This window comes from Nerophis ophidion, linkage group LG11, assembly GCF_033978795.1.
Source record: "Nerophis ophidion isolate RoL-2023_Sa linkage group LG11, RoL_Noph_v1.0, whole genome shotgun sequence".
NCBI classification, from domain to species: Eukaryota; Metazoa; Chordata; class Actinopteri; order Syngnathiformes; family Syngnathidae; genus Nerophis; species Nerophis ophidion.
The window spans coordinates 20,827,613-20,848,962 of NC_084621.1; the positions used below are offsets into that span (position 1 = coordinate 20,827,613).

The following is a 21,350-nucleotide window of genomic DNA, read 5'->3' on the forward strand; positions in this document are numbered from 1 at the left end:
TTCTACAACACAAATACAACGTTGAAACAACATGCTTTTTGACTATGTTTATTCAATGCCAGGTTTTAACGTTGATTTGACCATTGAAATGTGGTAATTTTTTAACCAATATTCGACAACACAAATATAATGTTGAAACATGATTTTTGACGAGGTTTAATCAATGTCAGGTTATGTCGTTGATTTGACCGTTGAATTTTGGTAATTTCCCAACCAAAATTCTACAACACAAATACAACGTTGAAACAACATGCTTTTTGACGACGTTTATTTAATGTCGGGTTCTGACGTTGATTTTAACCATTGAATTGTGGTCATTTCCCAGCCAATATTCTACAGCACAATGTTGAAACAACATTCTTTTTCGCGATGCTCATTCAATGTCGGGTTCTGACGTTGATTTGATCATTGAGATTTGGTCATTTCCCAACCAATATTCTACAATATAGATACAACGTTAAAACAACATGCTTTTTGACGACGTTTAATCAATGACGAGTTCTAAAGTTGAGTTGAAAATTGAAATTTAGTCAATTCCCAACCAAAATTTTCCAACACAAATACAACATGTTTTTTCACAATGTTTATTCAATGTCAGGTCCCGACGTTAATTTGACCATTGAGATTTAGTCATTTCCCAACCATTTTTCTACAACACAAATACAACGTTGAAACAACATGCTTTTTGACGACGTTTATTCAATGTCAGGTTATGACGATGATTTGACCATTGAATTTTGGTCCTTTTCCACCCAATATTCCATCCATCCATTTTCTACCGCTTGTCCCCTGTACAACACAACATTGAAACAACATGCTTTTGGACGTTTTGAAGGTAAATAAATGTAGCGTTCTGAATTCAACTCGGTGCAACCAAATAAAATAGCGTTTATTCTTCGTAAAAAATACAAGTAGAAGTAACAAGCATTCATTTGTGAAGCATTCATTTGTGTCTATATTATAAAAGCATTTTTTTTACACTGAATTTTTTAGACTGAATGCAGCCAAATTAATTGTTTTACTCCTAAACATTGAATTATATTTCTGAGCAAAACAATTATTTTTAAAAATCCAGTTTGCTAAATTTCCCTGTATAACAAAATTAATTGCGTCAAAACCCACTTCCAGAAATTACAATTAAATTATGAAATTATGACATTAAATTCATTTAATTTTATGAAATTGTCAGCATAATTATATTCAAAAAATTATAATTTCATATTATTAACACGAAAATAATTGAGTTACATACATTTTATGTAAAAAAAAGCTTCAAATGAACCTCCATATTGTCACGACTAGGACTTGGGAGTGGATTGTTTTTCCGAGGCAAAGGAAAGTTGGCACAAACAAGGCGTGAATGAAGGTACATCTTTTTAGTTTAACACTAACTAAAAACAGGAACAAACAAAAAGCGCTCACAATGGAAGTACAAAACTTGGCTGCGTAAACAAACACTTGCACTATGGCATAAACTATGGACATAAACTAAAACTTGCACAATGGCAGAACTACCAACAACTATTACAAAAACACTAACTGTGACGAGAAAGGGTATGAGAAAAAAGCAGCATGGATGTTGCCAGGATGAACAACAGAAACAGACAGGCTTAAATAATACTGTGGTGATTAGTGAAAGCAGGTGTGAGACATGAGGACATGGGCGTGACATGAGGACAAGGTGAAAACTAATTAGTTGTCATGGTAACAAAACAAACCAGGAAGTGCAAAAACCGGAACTGAGTGTCCAAAAAACAAAACATAATCACACAGACATGATACATATAAGACTGTATCCTGTCTCAGAACCGGCTAATACAGATTTTTTTCTGCACTTACTGAATTATTATTCACCACATGTTTGCACACACTTCGAAAATTTTTGGCAAACTGACATTTTTGTTAAATAATACAGTGTAAAAAAAAAAAAAGCTTATGTAATTACAAATTAAACTCCATGTTGCATTGAAACTAGTCTGACAAATAGAATTGATCCCAAAAGTTACCTAAACTGGGTAAATGTAGCAGGTTACTCCCCACCTCTGATACCATCTGTTGGATTTTTTTCTTTTTTTAAAATACATTTCATTCAAATGATTTCACGTTAAAACAAAATAAACAGCATAGCAGTAAGATGCTCTCATCGCCTTAAATGGGAAAATGGCCCCTACTAAGATGGCCGCGATGTAAACACGCTGTAAAACATGGCGTCGACAACTCTATTTATATCTACGGCCTTGAAACATTGCCCCTACTAGCTCAGACGTGCCGTGCGCACGCAACACAAGTGGGCGCGTCCTTTCCCATATCTACGCCCCTTTTCAGCTTCTGAATTCCTTAGAAAACATATTTAATGATAATATTTAACATGTGAGGTTATGGTAATAACTTAAGTCTTGGTTGAGTTAATTTAACAATAATTTAGAAAAAGGCAACACTTTTAACCATGGTGTGTCGTACAACATTTCCCAGCATGCTTTGTACGAACCGGAAATACATCTCTCCGGGAAAGGACACCGCCGTTAAGCTCTCAAGGTTAGCTCGTCTCTCCTCGACAATGTGCATTTATAGCTGTTATTTGGTCTTTTATTGGCTTTATCGACAGTTTTACAAATACATATTTAACAATCTTCTGTCTTTTCCTCTTAAAAGTGTACAAACGGGCTAAGTTTTAGCATTGCCACCTTCACTAGCTAGCTCTCTGACGCTATTCGGTCGTCTTAATGTTTTAAATGTTGTGTTTCCGTTGACATTATGTTTAATGTCACGTATGTTTCTCTTAAAATATAGTGTAAGTAAACCGTAGCTAGCTCATGTATTTGGCTCAGGGTGGTTAAGACTGTATCGATAAAATAAAGTTGTTGAAATTAATAATTTCGTATGCGCATGCGCGTCCTGTGGAAACAATGTTAAAATTACAATTTAACTTTTTAAGCTCAAGGCAAGTTTTGTCTTAAAGGAGGGCTCACATTTGATTTAAATTTTTTTTCAAGGCACGGGCTCCAAAGCGCATTATACACACGCACACACACACACACATATATATATATATATATATATATATATATATATGTATGTGTCTGTGTGTGTATATATATATATATATATATATGTGTGTCTGTGTGTGTATATATATATATATATATTTATATATATATATATATAATGATAATACATGATAATTTATATATTATAATAATAATTATACATATATGTGTTTGTGTGTGTGTATGTATATATATATATATATATATATATATATATATATATATATATATATATATATATATGTATATACATACACATAATAAATTATTATATATATTACAATAATAGTAATAAATTATGTGTGTATATGTATAATATATATAGAAAGGCTCCAGCGACCATAAAAGGGACAAGCGGTAGAAAATGCATATATATATATATATATATATATATATATATATAATATTATATATATATATATGTATATATTAAGGGTGTGGGGAAAAATCGATTCGAATACGAATCAAATACGTTCTGCAATTAAGAATCGATTCTCTTTTTTTTTTAATCGATTTTTATTTTATTTTATTTTTTATTTTTTACATTTTTTTTTCAATCAATCCAACAAACCACTACACAGCAATACCATAACAATGCAATCCAATTCCAAAGTCAAACCTGACCCAGCAACACTCAGAACTGCAATAAACAGAGCAATCGAGAGGAGACACAAACACGACACAGAACAAACCAAAAGTATTGAAACAAAAATCAATCAATCAATCAATCAATGTTTACTTATATAGCCCTAAATCACTAGTGTCTCAAAGGGCTGCACAAACCACCACGACATCCTCGGTAGGCCCACATAAGGGCAAGGAAAACTCACACCCAGTGGGACATTGGTGACAATAATGACCCAGTGGGACGTCGGTGACAATGATGACTATGAGAACCTTAGAGAGGAGGAAAGCAATGGATGTCGAGCGGGTCTAACAGGATACTGTGAAAGTTCAATCCACAATGGATACAACACAGTCGCGAGAGTCCAGTCCAAAGAGGATCCAAGACACAGCAGCGAGAGTCCCGTTCACAGCGGAGCCAGCAGGAAACCATCCCAAGCGTAGGCGGACCAGCAGCGCAGAGATGTCCCCAGCCGATACACAGGCGAGCAGTACATGGCTACCGGATCGGACCGGACCCCCTCCACACGGGAGAGTGGGACATAGAAGAAAAAGAAAAGAAACGGCAGATCAACTGGTCTAAAAAGGGAGTCTATTTAAAGGCTAGAGTATACAAATGAGTTTTAAGGTGAGACTTAAATGCTTCTACTGAGGTGGCATCGCGAACTGTTACCGGGAGGGTATTCCAGAGTACTGGAGCCCGAACGGAAAATGCTCTATAGCCCGCAGACTTTTTTTGGGCTTTGGGAATCACTAATAAGCCGGAGTCCTTTGAACGCAGATTTCTTGCCGGGACATATGGTACAATACAATCGGCAAGATAAGATGGAGCTAGACCGTGTAGTATTTTATACGTAAGTAGTAAAACCTTAAAGTCACATCTTAAGTGCACAGGAAGCCAGTGCAGGTGAGCCAGTACAGGCGTAATGTGATCAAACTTTCTTGTTCTTGTCAAAAGTCTAGCAGCCGCATTTTGTACCAACTGTAATCTTTTAATGCTAGACATAGGGAGACCCGAAAATAATACGTTACAGTAGTCGAGGCGAGACGTAACAAACGCATGGATAATGATCTCAGCGTCTTTAGTGGACAGAATGGAGCGAATTTTAGCGATGTTACGGAGATGAAAGAAGGCCGTTTTAGTAACGCTTTTAATGTGTGCCTCAAAGGAGAGAGTTGGGTCGAAGATAATACCCAGATTCTTTACCGTGTCGCCTTGTTTAATTGTTTGGTTGTCAAATGTTAGAGTTGTATTATTAAATAGAGTTCGGTGTCTAGCAGGACCGATAATCAGCATTTCCGTTTTTTTGGCGTTGAGTTGCAAAAAGTTAGCGGACATCCATTGTTTAATTTCATTAAGACACGCCTCCAGCTGACTACAATCCGGCGTGTTGGTCAGCCTTAGGGGCATCTAGAGTTGGGTGTCATCAGCATAACAGTGAAAGCTAATACCGTATTTGCGTATGATGTCACCTAGCGGCAGCATGTAGATGCTGAAGAGTGCAGGGCCAAGGACCGAACCCTGGGGAACTCCACACGTTACCTTAACGTAGTCCGAGGTCACATTGTTATGGGAGACACACTGCATCCTATCAGTAAGATAAGAGTTAAACCAAGACAGGGCTAAGTCTGACATACCAATTCGTGTTTTGATACGTTCTAATAAAATATTATGATCGACGGTATCGAAAGCAGCGCTAAGATCGAGGAGCAGCAACATAGATGACGCATCAGAATCCATCGTTAGCAATAGATCATTAGTCATTTTTGCGAGGGCTGTCTCCGTGGAGTGATTTGCCCTGAAACCGGATTGAAAGGTTTCACATAGATTGTTAGACGCTAAGTGTTCATTTAACTGCTCCGCAACAATTTTTTCAAGGATTTTTGAAATAAAGGGAAGGTGAGACACCGGTCGGTAATTTACCATGAGGTCAGGATCGAGGTTAGGTCTTTTAAGAAGAGGATGAATAACCGCTTTTTTGAATGCTAGGGGAACAGTGCCCGAGGAGAGTGATAAGTTTATAATATTTAGCACTGATGGACCTAATAATACAAAGAGCTCCTTGATCAGTTTCCCAGGAAGAGGGTCAAGTAAACATGTTGTCTGTTTTATTCCATTTACACGTTGTAACAATTCCTCTAATGTTATTTCCTCAAAACGAGAGAAACTATTTTGGAGGGCAGTATCCGCCGTATATACAATCGTGTCAGTGTTAATAGAACCCCGTTGTAGCTGGGACGCATTGTCTTTAATCTCCTTTCTAATGACTTCAATTTTCTTACTAAAGAATTGCATAAAGTCATCAGCTGAGTGGGTTGAGCTACTGGAAGGAGTCCCTTGTTGGGTTAGCGATGCTACCGTACTAAACAAAAATTTAGGATCGTTTTTATTACGGTGGATGAGATTTGAGTAATATTTAGCTTTAGCTAAGGTAAGCATGCGTTTATAAGTTATTAAACCATCACTCCATGCTTGATGGTGCACCTCAAGTTTAGTCGTGCGCCATTTGCGTTCCAGCTTTCTACATAATCATTTCTGAGCTCTAGTTTCTTCTGTAAACCACGGGGTGCGCTTTTTTGGAGCCTTTTTTAACTTTAGCGGTGCTATGTTATCAATGGTTTCGCGCAAGGCGTCGTTAAAATTGTTAGTGAGGTTATCAATAGAGCCCACATACTTTGGGAATGGTGCCATTACCGAGGGCAGTAGGTCAGCAAAAGTTGTCGTTGTGGCTGTATTAATGTTGCGGCTGCTATAGCAGTTATTATTATTATTAGTTTGACGAACATGCGTCTGAACCTCGAATTTTATAAGGTAATGATCGGACAATACTTTAGTATACGGGAGTATCGTAACTTTGGAAACGGTGATGCCCCTGACAAGCACTAGGTCTATCGTATTACCGTTGCGATGCGTGGGTTCATTTATTATTTGTGTGAGACCACAGCTATCAATTACAGTCTGGAGCGCTACGCACGGTGGGTCCGATGGGGTATTCATATGGATATTAAAGTCCCCCATTATGATTATATTATCGGCGTGTGTCACTAGATCAGCAACGAACTCTGAGAATTCATTAATAAAGTCCGAATAGGGCCCTGGGGGGCGGTAGATAACAGCCAGGTGTAGAGGCAGCGGTGTGACAGACCTCATAGTAAGCACCTCAAACGATTTATATTTATTATTTATGTTAGGACTAAGGTTAAAGTTTTCGTTGTATATTAGTGCAACCCCCCCACCCCTTTTGAGCGGACGGGCAATATGCGCATGTGTAAAGTTAGGAGGACATGCCTCATTTAGCGAAAAAAAGTCGTTTGGTTTAAGCCAGGTTTCGCTGAGACCGATGACGTTAAGATTGTTGTCTCTGATAATATCATTAACTAACAACGTTTTAGGAGACAATGATCTTATGTTTAAAAAACCTATTTTATAGGTAGTGGGCTGTTTCAGGGAATTTTTGATCAAATTATCCGTAGTAGCAATATTAATAATGTTGTGTTTATTATGCCCAGTGCATTTAGTATAGTTACGACCATATCTAGGAATTGATACGACAGGAATTTTCCGATTGTTTGATTGTTGCTTTGATAAACTGCACGCATCATGGTTAGCCACCTCAGTAACGGGGATTTTCCGATTGTTTGTTTGTTGCTTTGATAAACTGCACACATCATGGTTAGCCACCTCAGTAACGGGGATTTTCCGATTGTTTGTTTGTTGCTTTGATAAACTGCACGCATCATAGTTAGCCACCTCAGTAAGACACATGTCCAACTCTGAAACACTCAAAGCAGAAAAAACTTGTTCTAATTTAACAGACTCCTTACCCAGACCAGAAGTCTCGCATCTTTCATCTAAATCCGTCTTCGGGATGGAGGAAAGTGGTGTTCTGTGGGGATTAGCCTTCTGCTTTGTTTTTAGCCCCGCTCGGCATCCGCGTTTCCGATCACACCGCTGGCGTCTGCTCCGTAGACGGCCCCCGCTGCTACTAGACTCCCCTGCTTCACAGGCCGCTGGATGTAGCCGCCGATGTATTCCCATGCTAGTTAGCACGTTTAGCACGCACGCGTCTATCGGTCCAAAACGGCCCGACATGTCCACATCCAGAAGTGTCTGGCGGTCGTACGTGATCACGGAGTGACCACGATGTGAGCCAGCCATAAAGTTTGTGGAATTGTCCGGTATTTCTGCCAAATGTCCCATCTTTAGCAGGAGCTCCTCGAGAGCGCAGCCCGTCCGGGCGCCGCCATCTTGGTATCTTGGTAAAAACATTGTTTCTAATTTGGCTAACTCATTATGATTGATTTTTCATAGCATTTCAAAATAAATATTATCACCAACAGTATCAATATTAGTTATAATTTCAGCATAGCAGTCATTAAAAATCCCTCATTGACATTATCATTAGACATTTAAAAAAATGTCTACGCCGCATAGTCGAACCTAGCATTCAGGAGGAACAGTGTGGTTTTCGTCCTGGTCGTGGAACTGTGGACCAGCTCTATACTCTCGACAGGGTTCTTGAGGGTGCATGGGAGTTTGCCCAACCAGTCTACATGTGCTTTGTGGACTTGGAGAAGGCATTCGACCGTGTCCCTCGGGAAGTCCTGTGGGGAGTGCTCAGAGAGTCTGGGGTACCGGACTGTTTTATTATGGCGGTCCGCTCCCTGTATGATCAGTGTCAGAGCTTGGTCCGCATTGATGGCAGTAAGTCGGACACGTTTCCAGTGAGGGTTGGACTCCGCAAAGGCTGTCCTTTGTCACCGATTCTGTTCATAACTTTTATGGACAGAATTCCTAGGCGCAGTCAAGGCGTTGAAGGGTTCCGGTTTGGTGGCCGCGGGATTAGGTCTCTGCTTTTTGCAGATGATGTGGTCTTGATGGCTTCATCTGGCCGGGATCTTCAGCTCTCACTGGATCGGTTCGCAGCCGAGTGTGAAGCGACCGGAATGAGAATCAGCACCTCCAAGTCCGAGTCCATGGTTCTCGCCCGGAAAAGGGTGGAGTGCCATCTCCGGGTTGGGGAGGAGACCCTGCCCCAAGTGGAGGAGTTCAAGTACCTAGGAGTCTTGTTCACGAGTGGGGGAAGAGTGGATCGTGAGATCGACAGGCGGGTCGGTGCGGCGTCTTCAGTAATGCGGACGTTGTATCGATCCGTTGTGGTGAAGAAGGGGCTGAGCCGGAAGGCAAAGCTCTCAATTTACCGGTCAATCTACGTTCCCATCCTCACCTATGGTCATGAGCTTTGGGTCATGACCGGAAGTATAAGATCACGGGTACAAGCGGCCGAAATGAGTTTCCTCCGCCGGGTGGCGGGGCTCTCCCTTAGAGATAGGGTGAGAAGCTCTGCCATCCGGGAGGAACTCAAAGTAAAGCCGCTGCTCCTCCACATTGAGAGGAGCCAGATGAGGTGGCTTGGGCATCTGGTCAGGATGCCACCCGAACGCCTCCCTAGGGAGGTGTTTAGGGCACGTCCAACCGGTAGGAGGCCACGGGAAGACCCAGGACACGTTGGGAAGACTATGTCTCCCGGCTGGCCTGGGAACGCCTCGGGATCCCCAGGAAGAGCTAGACGAAGTGGCTGGGGAGAGGGAAGTCTGGGCTTCCCTGCTTAGGCTGCTGCCTCCGTGACCCGACCTCGGATAAGCGGAAGATGATGGATGGATGGATGGATGGGCATTTAAAAAAAGAAAAAAAAAGAACAATAGTGTCACAGTGGCTTACACTTGCATCGCATCTCATAAGCTTGACAACACACTGTGTCCAATGTTTTCAAAATGATCAAATAAGTCATATTTTTGGTTTGTCCATCCATCCATCCATCCATTGTCTACCGCTTATTCTTTTTTGGGGTCGCAGGGGGCGCTGGCGCCTATCTCAGCTACAATCGGCGTTTAATAGTTAAAACAAATTTACATTATTGCAATCAGTTGATAAAAGATTATCCTTTATAATTATAAACGTTTAAAAAAAAAATCTACCACTGTGCTAACATGTCAGCAGACTGGGGTTGATCCTGCTGAAATCCTACATATTGAATGAATACATTTCTTATCCTGGTTTTTGTGACCGTAACGATCACAGTTAATATTATCGTGGTAATTTTAAATGTGCTCAACATTTTCGAAAACTACATATACTAAATTTTTTATTTTTTATTTTATTTTTTATAAACACGCACATTTAGAAGGTAAAGACGAGAGCGGTCACGACACTTGCGGTGGTTGCTGCGGTTGATTTCGAGCCCTGAAACCGTGCCGAGTTCATGTATTTGGCTCAGGCTCGTTTAGACTGTATCGTTGTTATAACAGTGTTGTTGTTCAAATTAATATTGTTGTATGCGCATGTGTGTCCTGTGGAAACAGTGTTGTTAAACTTTGCATCGGGGCCAGCAAACATGTCGGATACCATTGAGGACAAGATCAAGAACTACAGGACTGCGCCCTTTGACGCCCGATTCCCCAACACCAACCAGACCCGCAACTGCTACCAGAACTACCTGGGTGAGGATCAACACATGATGCCACTGATCATTAGGGTTGGGTATTGAGTATCGATTGGAACCGGTAATAACTTTCTGATTCTCCCGGAATCGTTCAAAAGTTTAAATTTCGATTCCTAGTTTCAATACCCAGTCCGCCGACCGGAAAAAAATAATAAGTCCGCCGACCCGGAAGAAGAAGCCGCTGAACACCAACAAAAAAGCGCCCATCGCCGGAGTGTTAGCATAGCCGAGCCTATGTAGCCGAGCGAGTCAGTCAAGCATGGATAGCGGGCGTCGGTGTGTGGCTTTATTTTACTGAAAAAAAATGAAATATCGGCGAAATGTAACACGTGCGATAGGATTCGATAGAAGGGTGCACGTCGAACATGATGAAGCACCTCCGAGTTTATGGAGTACAAATAAATGCGTGTCCCGTCTTCAACAGGAGACACTATCTGTCCAGAACGTTCACGCATCCTGCCTGAGAAGGCGGATGTGGTCATTTTCCTAAACAAGAACTGTCTCTGATTTTATACTGTGCCTGCTGCTAATATGGACTGGGTTTTGCAAGTTGTTTCTTGATTATTTGCTTTTCTGCACCAGGTTAGCCCATCAGTGGGAGCACGGTAACATGTTTAAGTACCTAAAGCATCATACACTTGTGTGTGTAAATATGTTTTCATGAGGTTTCCTGCAGCATCATACACTTATGTGTAAATGTGTTTTCAAGATGTTTTCAAAAATAAAGCTCTCTTGATGAAAGTGTACCCCTGTGAAAATGTATTCATAATTTATAATATTTATATTCAAGTTCATAGATTTGATATTTATATTCTAGTTGAAAACAGCCCTGTGAGGAATTTATAGTAAAGTTCATAAAATGTTAATAGAATTAAAATTGATGGAGAATGTCAGACTATTTCATTCAGAAAGACTGTAGGTTAGCTAGCTCATTTAAAATATCCTAAACATTTTTTTTGACCCTGCCTTTTTATTTTTTTTTAAAAGAAAGAATCGAGAATCGTCAGGAATCGGAATCGAAACAAAAAATCGGAATTGAAATCGTTCGAATTCAAACGATACCCAACCCTACTGATCATATATTTACATATGCTGTTAGCATGCTGCATGTTTAAAACACTCTTCAAGGCTATGTCTAACTAATTTGCGGCACTTGTCTGGTGGTGGATTCTTTGCTTGGGGTCAGCAGAGAAAATAAAAATGAAGAACTTGTGAATAAAAGAGGAAAAGTCACTTGACTTTTTTTTTTTTTGTTAAAGGGACTGTAGTCAGACCAATGTGGTGTGTAAATGATGCAAGGCGCTCGTGCCCACCAAGACCGCTTATACCACACACCACCTTAGCTGCGCTCACACTTTAGAGCAAAGCTCTAATTTGAACTTCCTGGCACTAAACTTGCAGAACATTTTTCTTCTCTGGTTTTTCTATGTTGACATTTTTTCACTTTGCACGGTTTTGTTACACTTAAAGTGTTTCTTACATATTTTTTTTTTTTTGCACAATAATTTTAAAAGCGTACATCTTATTTTTTGGACTATAAGTCGCTCCGGAGTATAAGCCACACCTGCCAAAAATGCATAATAAAAAAACAAAAAACATATGTATAAGTCGCACTGTAGTTTAAGTCTCATTTTTTTCGGAAATTTATTTGATAAAACCCAACACCAAGAATAGACATTTGAAAGGCAATTTGAAATAAATAAAGAATAGTGAACAACAGGCTGAATAAGTGTACGTTATATGACGCATAAATAACCAACTGAGAAGGTGCCTGGTATGTTAACGTAACATATTATGGTAAGAGTCATTCTAATAACTATAACATATAGAACATGCTATACCTTTACCAAACAATCTGTCGCTCCTAATCGCTAAATCCCATGAAATCTTATACGTCTAGTCTCTTACGTGAATGAGCTGAATAATATTATTTGATATTTTACGGTAATGTGTTAATAATTTCACACATAAGTCGCTCCCGAGTATAAGTCGCACCCCCGGCCAAACTGCGACTTATAGTCAGAAAAATACGGTAGATAGGTCTTACAAATGTGTTAACATTGAGTGTTTTCCATGCTCGTGTTGACATTTCCTTTCTTTTCTGCCCTGATAGCAAAGGGGATTTGAGTATAATCAAAGGAAGGTTACCTTTGAAATAAAAATTTTTACATTTAATAAATGTTTCTCCCAGTTCTTATCGATAAGTCATAACAAATATCTCACTATCCATATTGACTGATATAAAACACTCGTATTGTGATACAGATTTCAACCATAACGCTAAGCCTTAGTATTCTCCTCCAGACTGGAGAAACTGAACAGGCGTACCTGTTCTACGATCGTAATAAAACTGGACTCACTGGTGACGGTGGCAGAGGAGAGGACTGTGGAAAAACTAGTGAGCATCCTGGATGATGCCAGTCACCCTCTGCATAGCGTTTTCAGTAGCCAGAGGAGCCTGTTGAGTGCTTGACTGCTTTATCCCAAGTGCAGGATTAATAGACTCAAAAACTTTTTTGTCCCACACGCCATTCATTAGACTGTACAACTCCTCTCTAGGGGAATAGGGGGTACTCGGATGACAGGGGATGCAAAACAATAACAGTACAATAGTTTTTCATAACATGGTCACTACTGCCTAGTTTCTCTTGTTATATTCTTATTTTACTGTTTTATTTTTATTCTCATTGTTGCTTTTTATTTTTATTCTTCTTGTAATATTTTTCTATTTTGTTTCCATTTATACCCCATTATTTACTTCTTAAATTTGATCGCGATTCTGTACACTGCTACTGGAATTTAAATTTTCTCGAGGGAACTCTCCTGAAGAAATCAAAGTACTATATCTATCTATCTATCTATCTATCTATCTATCTATCTATCTATCTATCTATCTATCTATCTATCTATCTATCTATCTATCTATCTATCTATCTACCTATCTACCTATCTACCTATCTACCTATCTACCTATCCATCTATCCACCGACCGACCGACCGCACTTAAAACCCTTAGTAGTCAGTATGTGTAGGTAAATTGTGGAATGGATTAAGCATATAAAAAACACAACATGGCTCCCAGAGTTAGGTTCCTTGAATTGTAAGCACCGATCCGCCTGTCGATCTCACGATCCACTCTTCCCCCACTCGTGAACAAGACTCCTAGGTACTTGAACTCCTCCACTTGGGGCAGGGTCTCCTCCCCAACCCGGAGATGGCACTCCACCCTTTTCCGGGCGAGAACCATGGACTCGGACTTGGAGGTGCTGATTCTCATTCCGGTCGCTTCACACTCGGCTGCGAACCGATCCAGTGAGAGCTGAAGATCCCGGCCAGATGAAGCCATCAGGACTACATCATCTGCAAAAAGCAGAGACCTAATCCCGTGGCCACCAAACCGGAACCCCTCAACGCCTTGACTGCGCCTAGAAATTCTGTCCATAAAAGTTATGAACAGAATCGGTGACAAAGGACAGCCTTGGCGGAGTCCAACCTTCACTGGAAACGTGTCCGACTTACTGCCAGCAATGCGGACCAAGCTCTGACACTGATCATACAGGGAGCGGACTGCCACAATAAGACATTCCGATACCCCATACTCTCTGAGCACTCCCCACAGGACTTCCCGAGGGACACGGTCGAATGCCTTCTCCAAGTCCACAAAGCACATGTAGACTGGTTGGGCAAACTCCCATGCACCCTCAAGAACCCTGCCGAGAGTATAGAGCTGGTCCACAGTTCCACGACCAGGACGAAAACCACACTGTTCCTCCTGAATCCGAGGTTCGACTATCCGGCGAAGCCTCCTCTCCAGTACACCTGAATAAACCTTACCGGGAAGGCTGAGGAGTGTGATCCCACGATAGTTGGAACACACCCTCCGGTCCCCCTTCTTAAAGAGAGGGACCACCACCCCGGTCTGCCAATCCAGAGGTACCGCCCCCGATGTCCACGCGATGCTGCAGAGTCTTGTCAACCAAGACAGCCCCACAGCATCCAGAGCCTTAAGGAACTCCGGGCGGATCTCATCCACCCCCGGGGCCTTGCCGCCGAGGAGCTTTTTAACTACCTCAGCGACCTCAGCCCCAGAAATAGGAGAGTCCACTACAGATTCCCCAGGCACCGCTTCCTCAAAGAAAGACGTGTTGGTGGGATTGAGGAGGTCTTCGAAGTATTCCCTCCACCGATCCACAACATCCGCAGTCGAAGTCAGCAGAACACCATCCGCACCATACACGGTGTTGATAGTGCACTGCTTCCCCTTCCTGAGGCGCCGTATGGTGGTCCAGAATCGCTTCGAAGCCGTCCGGAAGTCGTTTTCCATGGCTTCCCCGAACTCTTCCCATGTCCGAGTTTTTGCCTCCGCGACCGCTAAAGCTGCACACCGCTTGGCCCGTCGGTACCCGTCCACTGCCTCCGGAGTCCTATGAGCCAAAAGAACCCGATAGGACTCCTTCTTCAGCTTGACGGCATCCCTCACTGCTGGTGTCCACCAACGGGTTCTGGGATTACCGCCACGACAGGCACCAACAACCTTGCGGCCACAGCTCCAATCAGCCGCCTCGACAATAGAGGTTCGGAACATGGTCCACTCGGACTCAATGTCCCGCACCTCCCTCGTGAAGTGTTCAAAGTTCTCCCGGAGGTGTGAATTGAAACTCTCTCTGACTGGAGACTCTGCCAGACGTTCCCAGCAGACCCTCACAATGCGTTTGGGCCTGCCAGGTCTGTCCGGCATCCTCCCCCACCATCGCAGCCAACTCACCACCAGGTGGTGATCGGTAGAAAGCTCCGCCCCTCTCTTCACCCGAGTGTCCAAAACATAAGGCCGCAAATCCGATGACACAACTACAAAGTCGATCATGGAACTGCGGCCTAGGGTGTCCTGGTGCCAAGTGCACATATGGACACCCTTATGTTTGAACATGGTGTTTGTTATCGACAAACTGTGACGAGCACAAAAGTCCAATAACAAAACACCACTCGGGTTTAGATCCGGGCGACCATTCTTCCCAATCACGCCTCTCCAGGTTTCACTGTCGTTGCCAACATGAGCGTTGAAGTCTCCCAGTAGGACAAGGGAATCACCCGGAGGAGCACTTTCCAGTACTCCCTCGAGTGTACCCAAAAAGGGTGGGTATTCTGAACTGCTGTTTGGTGCGTAAGCACAAACAACAGTCAGGACCCGTCCCCCCACCCGAAGGCGAAGGGAAGCTACCCTCTCGTCCACTGGGTTGAACTCAAACGTACAGGCTTTGAGCCGGGGGGCAACCAGAATTGCCACCCCAGCCCGTCGCCTCTCACTGCCGGCAACGCCAGAGTGGAAGAGGGTCCAGTCCCTCTCGAGAGAACTGGTTCCAGAGCCCTTGCTGTGCGTCGAGGTGAGTCCGACTATATCCAGCCGGAACTTCTCTACCTCGCGCACTAGCTCAGGCTCCTTCCCCCCCAGTGAGGTGACGTTCCACGTCCCAAGAGCTAGGTTCTGTAGCCGAGGATCGGACCGCCAAGTGCCCTGCCTTCGGCTGCCGCCCAGCTCACAATGCACCCGACCTCTATGGCCCCTCCTATGAGTGGTGAGCCCATTGGAGGGATGACCCACGTTGCCTCTTCGGGCTGTGCCCGGCCGGGCCCCATGGGAACAGGCCCGACCACCAGGCGCTCGCCATCGTGCCCCAACTCCGGGCCTGGCTCCAGAGCGGGGCCCCGGTGACCCACGTCCGGGCGAGGGAAATCTGGGTTCATTTCGTTGTAATTCCATAGAAGTCTTTGAGCTGCTCTTTGTCTGATCACTCACCTAGGACCCGTTTGTCTTGGGAGACCCTACCAGGGGGCATGAAAACCCCCAGACAACATAGCTCCTAGGATCATTGGGACACGCAAACTCCTCTACCACGGTAAGGTAGCAGCTCAGAGAGGAGAGCAAAACATGTAACTACTATCTTTATAAGCCCATTATATTCCAACAGCACTGGTTTTCTTTGTTTAGATTCAAACGAAAATGTAGAAATCTTCGCAAGTTTTGATGAAATCTATAATTGGACAATTTTTACCAATATTTTAAGTCAAAGCATTATGTACACAAATTATATCAACTAGTTCCTTGTGGTCAAGATCATTTTGATTGCAGGTCTTTTCACTTGTTGGTATCAAAGTATCGGTTCTTTTGACAACCCTTTTGGGAGCCAATGGTACTCTAAGCTGCACTGTATTTGTTTAAGGCAGTGTTTTTCAACCTTTTTTGAGCCAAAGCACATTTTTTGCGTTGAAAAAATGCGGAGGCACACCACCAACAGAAATCAATAAAAAACTAAACTCAGTTGACAGTAAAAAGTCGTTGTCGCAATTGTTGGATATGAATTCAAACCACAACCAAGCATGAATCAATATAGCTCTTGTCTCAAAGTAGGTGTACTGTCACCACCTGTCACATAACACCCTGATTTATTTAGGGTTTTTTGTTGTTTTCTTGTGTGTAGTATTTTAGTTCTTGTTTTGCGCTCCTATTTTGGTGACTTTTTTTCTTTTTTTGGTATTTTCCTGTACCAGTTTCATGTCTTCCTGCTTCTACTTTGTTTTAGCAACTTTTATCCTTCTTTGTGGACGCCATCTTTGCTCCACAGTAAGACTTTGCTGTCGTCCAGCATTCTGTTTTTGTTTTACTTTGTAGCCAGTTCAGTTTTAGTTTTGTTCTGCATAGCCTTCCTTAAGCTTCAATGCCTTTTCTTATGGGCACTTTCCTTTTGTTTCTTCTTTGTTTAAGCATTAGACACCCTATTACCTGCACGCTGCCTCCCGCTGTTTCCGACATCTCCAAAGCAACTAGCTACCTGCTGCCACCTACTGACATGGAAGAGTATTACACGGTTACTCTGCCGAGCTCTATACAGCATAGACACTCAAAACACATCATTTGCATACTATTATTTGCAAAAAATATTTTTCCCTCAAATGTGTGAAATTAGATAATCTCCCACGGCACACCAGACTATCTCACGGCACACTAGTGGTTGAAAAACACTGGTTTAAGGAACAAACGGGTACACTTGCTGTACAAATGTGAATAGGAATTTGTATTCTGTTTTTTCTTACTCGCATGTTATTTTTCACTTCTTAAAGTTCAAGTAGATTCTCAGTTTAATTCCTTCATTTCTGTGTGCAAGAGTCTCTGGACTGTCATTATTGGTCTGCTGCTCGATGACTATGCAAATTTATGTGGAGACTCTTATTCTGAAATCTCCTATTTTGCAACTTCTGCTATAGTTTTTTTTTTTTATGACTGCTTGCTTTCCATCGGCGCAGAAGTCATCGTCCAAGTGAGTTGTCCATTGCCTAAGGCGGCTTTATTGTTTTATTTCCCAGACTTCCACAGGTGCAACAAGGCCCTGGCGGCCAAAGACCAGGACATAACCCCCTGTCAGTGGTACCAGAGGGTCTACAAAAGCATTTGTCCCATGACCTGGGTGAGTTTAAATGTATATTTAAACTAGAGGTGTGCACGCTGATACAACTTTTGCACGACTGATATTAGAACCTTGACTATTGGCCGACACTACTATTAATCCGATACGATATCAGCACAAATCATAGTACATATTAGTATTTGACACGTCGCATCCAATACTTAATCGATATCAGTATCGGATCAGTACACACTCAAATAAAAATCTTGAGAAGGAGGTGGTGCAACACCAAATTAAGTACAGGATGAAACAGTAATACCACAAATATTGTTTATTTTTTGAACAATCAAATTACCGTATTTTCGGACTATAAGTCGCTCCGGAGTATAAATCGCACCTGCTGAAAAAGCATAACAAAGAAGAAAAAATATACATATAAGTCGCATTTTTGGGGGAAATTTATTTGATAAAACCCAACACCCAGAATAGACATTTGAAAGGCAATTTAAAATAAATAAAGAATTCTGAACAACAGGCTGAATAAGTGTACGTTTCATGACGCATAAATAACCAACTGAGAAGGTGCCTCGTATGTTAACGTAACATATTATGGTAAGAGTCATTCAAATAACTATAACATATAAAACATGCTATACGTTTACCAAACAATCTGTCACTCCTAATCGCTAAATCCCATGAACTCTTATACGTCTAGTCTCTTACGTGAATGAGCTACATGATATTATTTGATATTTTACGGTAATGTGTTAATAGTTTCACACATAAGTCGCTCCTGGGTAAAAGTCGCACACCCGGCCAAACTATGAAAACAACTGCGACTTATAGTCCGAAAAATACCGTACATACAGTGGGGCAAAAAAGTATTTAGTCAGCCACCAATTGTGCAAGTTCTCCCACTTAAAATGATGACAGAGGTCTGTCATTTTCATCATAGGTACACTTCAACTGTGAGAGACAGAATGTGATTAAAAAATCCAGAATTTCACATTGTAGGAATTTTAAAGAATTTATTTGTAAATAATGGTGGAAAATAAGTATTTGGTCAACCATTCAAAACTCTCATTGAAGGAAGGATGTTTTAGCTCAAAATCTCACGATACATGGCCCCATTCATTCTTTCGTTAACACAGATCAATCGTCCTGTCCCCTTAGCAGAAAAACAGCCCCAAAGCATGATGTTTCCACCCGCATGCTTCACAGTAGGTGTGGTGTTCTTGGGATGCAACGCAGTATTCTTCTTCCTCCAACACGACGAGTTGAGTTCATACCCAAATGGATACATGGATGATACAGCAGAGGATTGAGAGAATGTCATCTGGTCAGATGAAAACCAAAAGAGAACTTTTTGGTATAAACTCAACTCGCCGTGTTTGGAGGAAGAAGAATACTGAGTTGCATCCCAAGAACACCATACCTACTGTTTCTGTCTCGCAGTTGAAGTGTACCAGTGATGAAAATGACAGACCTCTGTCATCATTTTAAGTGGGAGAACTTGCACAATCGGTGGCTGACTTAATACTTTTTTGCCCCACTGTAAGTAAAGTTGGAAATTATGTATTGTTAGGGGAAAATGGTATTAAAGCAGTATGTTTAGAAAATGTTAATTTCTTAATATTGTTTATATCGGAACGTAAAAAATTATTAAAAACTTCCAATGGGTAGTATTACTGTTTCACAGTAAAATTATCAAACATTTAATTATTAACCGCACTTTGATGAATTTGGTGATATTGCTCATTTACTAATCGGTAGGTAGCTTAAATGCATACATGAAAACAAGAGCCATTAACCTGTTTCCTCTTTAAGAAACAACAAACCCCAATCTAAACTTACGTAAACATATTACTGTCCGAGCAACTAGGATATTATTTTTGCAATTGTTTTTTTTTCCTATTAAAAAACACCAATTAAAAAGGAAAAAACACAATTTTTAAAACACTCAAAGTAAAGGGACATTTCAGAAGCTACAGCAATATTTTAAGTTTCTTCTTCTTGATTATACCCTGATAATAGTGATACAAATGGTCATTTTGATCCAAAGTGTTCATCATTTACATCTATAATAGAATCCTTTCAATAATAACAAATAGTAATACAACTGGGGATGGGTTCTGTTCCCGTTTGAACCGATACGGTACCAATTTCCTAGCAACCTGGAATTCAACGGTACCAATATTAGGTTGATTAATATGAATTTTTTTTGTTAATAAAATCCAATTGTTTTTTTGCAATGTTTAAAAATTAGATCATTATAACTGCTGTCTCGTTGTTCTATTTTGCTCATTTGAACGACGTTACATTGCAATTACAGTTGAAGGTGCAGAAGATGGTTGGATATTGCAGGATAAAAGTAGTGATTCTAGAGAGAAATCATTCAAATAAAATGTTTCTCAGGAACATCAAAATCATGTCTTTTGGAATTCTGTCTGACTTATTTGTTTGGTCACAATATCATCACTAATGTCTGATTGTTCTCCTGCAGGTGGAAAGATGGGACGAGCAGATAGAGAATGGAAGTTTCGCCGGGAACATCTGACTTATTGTTATCATCAAACAAGACTTTAGCAGGATGTACTTAGTTACTTAAAATCTAATACCTCCCGCCGAGTCACGTTATTAACTAAACAACCTTTCAACCTGCAAGTATCAATGTGATGTATAGTCAACTGTTGTTATTTCTTCAAATAAATACAATACACACGTATTGTTTAGTCTCCTTATTAGACACTTCGCTTACTCTTTAAAACCATAAATGTTATCATTCTTGGGACTATTTTAATGTATACGTACAAAATAATAACAATAAATGTGCAAAATGTGCGAGTTGTCCAGGGTGTACCCCGCTTTCCGCCCGATTGTAGCTGAGATAGGCACCAGCGCCCCCCGCGACCCCAAAGGGAATAAGCGGTAGAAAATGGATGGATAAGTGCAAAAGTGAAAAATATAAGTTTATTACCACACTACTATGGTGTCATACATTTGAAGCTGAAGATGAAATGTAATACCGACTGTAAACTCACGGTGTCAGTGTTGTGCACAGTATATTCCAAATGTATTTACAGTGAAACGCTGCTGACTTCAGTCCCACATTTTTCTTTTCAACATGTCTACTGCACGAGCTTTGACGTCACTTTCTGGGCTAATTGTTTGGCAGTTACGCAACACAACAGTTGCTCATCTGCATCTGTAGTTTTCCTCTGTTACCACATCCTGCAAACTATGCTGCGACACGTCCCGACAGGCCTGCGAGAGTTCATTCAGCGCACAATGCATGTTGCCCCCCGGTGGGCACGGTCAACATGCAGCCATTTGTGCTAAATATGAACATTTTTATTATGAAATCAGAGGTGTAGAACGGCTATGTTATTGTATTATTAAGGTGAAGATTCATTGTGGCGTGTTTATTTTCCCCACCATGCTTTGCTGTAGTTACAATGAAGGGTTTTTGGAACGTAAATGCCAATCTGTACAAATGAGAGGGCACTAAATGTAGTTCCTAATGGTCTCAGTTGTGGTTTGGGGTTGTTTTCAGCTTTTTAAAGGGCACTTGAACGCGTAAACTGCGACTTGATCAACCTATATGTATCTAAAAAGTCATTTATGTACAAAGATGTTAATATCAAAATATTACTTTGAATCGCTTTTTAGCAACCACCAAGTTGTTTGGGGATTTATTTCAGTTTTGTAAAGAATAATTCCAACAAGTAAACAATACAGTATGTACATTATTAACCTTTATGTAACTCTTAAAAGTC

General features: G+C 41.2%; 1 protein-coding gene across 1 annotated transcript; it reads left to right on the forward strand.

The window, feature by feature from the left end:
• The first annotated feature begins 2,384 nt into the window (after positions 1-2,384).
• LOC133561803 (cytochrome c oxidase subunit 6B1) lies at positions 2,385-20,299 on the forward strand. Its single transcript, XM_061915372.1, has 4 exons — positions 2,385-2,535; positions 10,035-10,172; positions 17,534-17,634; positions 20,078-20,299. The coding sequence occupies exons 2-4, from the start codon at positions 10,067-10,069 to the stop codon at positions 20,129-20,131; spliced, it is 261 nt and encodes an 86-aa protein (XP_061771356.1). The 5' UTR covers positions 2,385-2,535; positions 10,035-10,066; the 3' UTR covers positions 20,132-20,299.
• Positions 20,300-21,350: the final 1,051 nt, after the last annotated feature.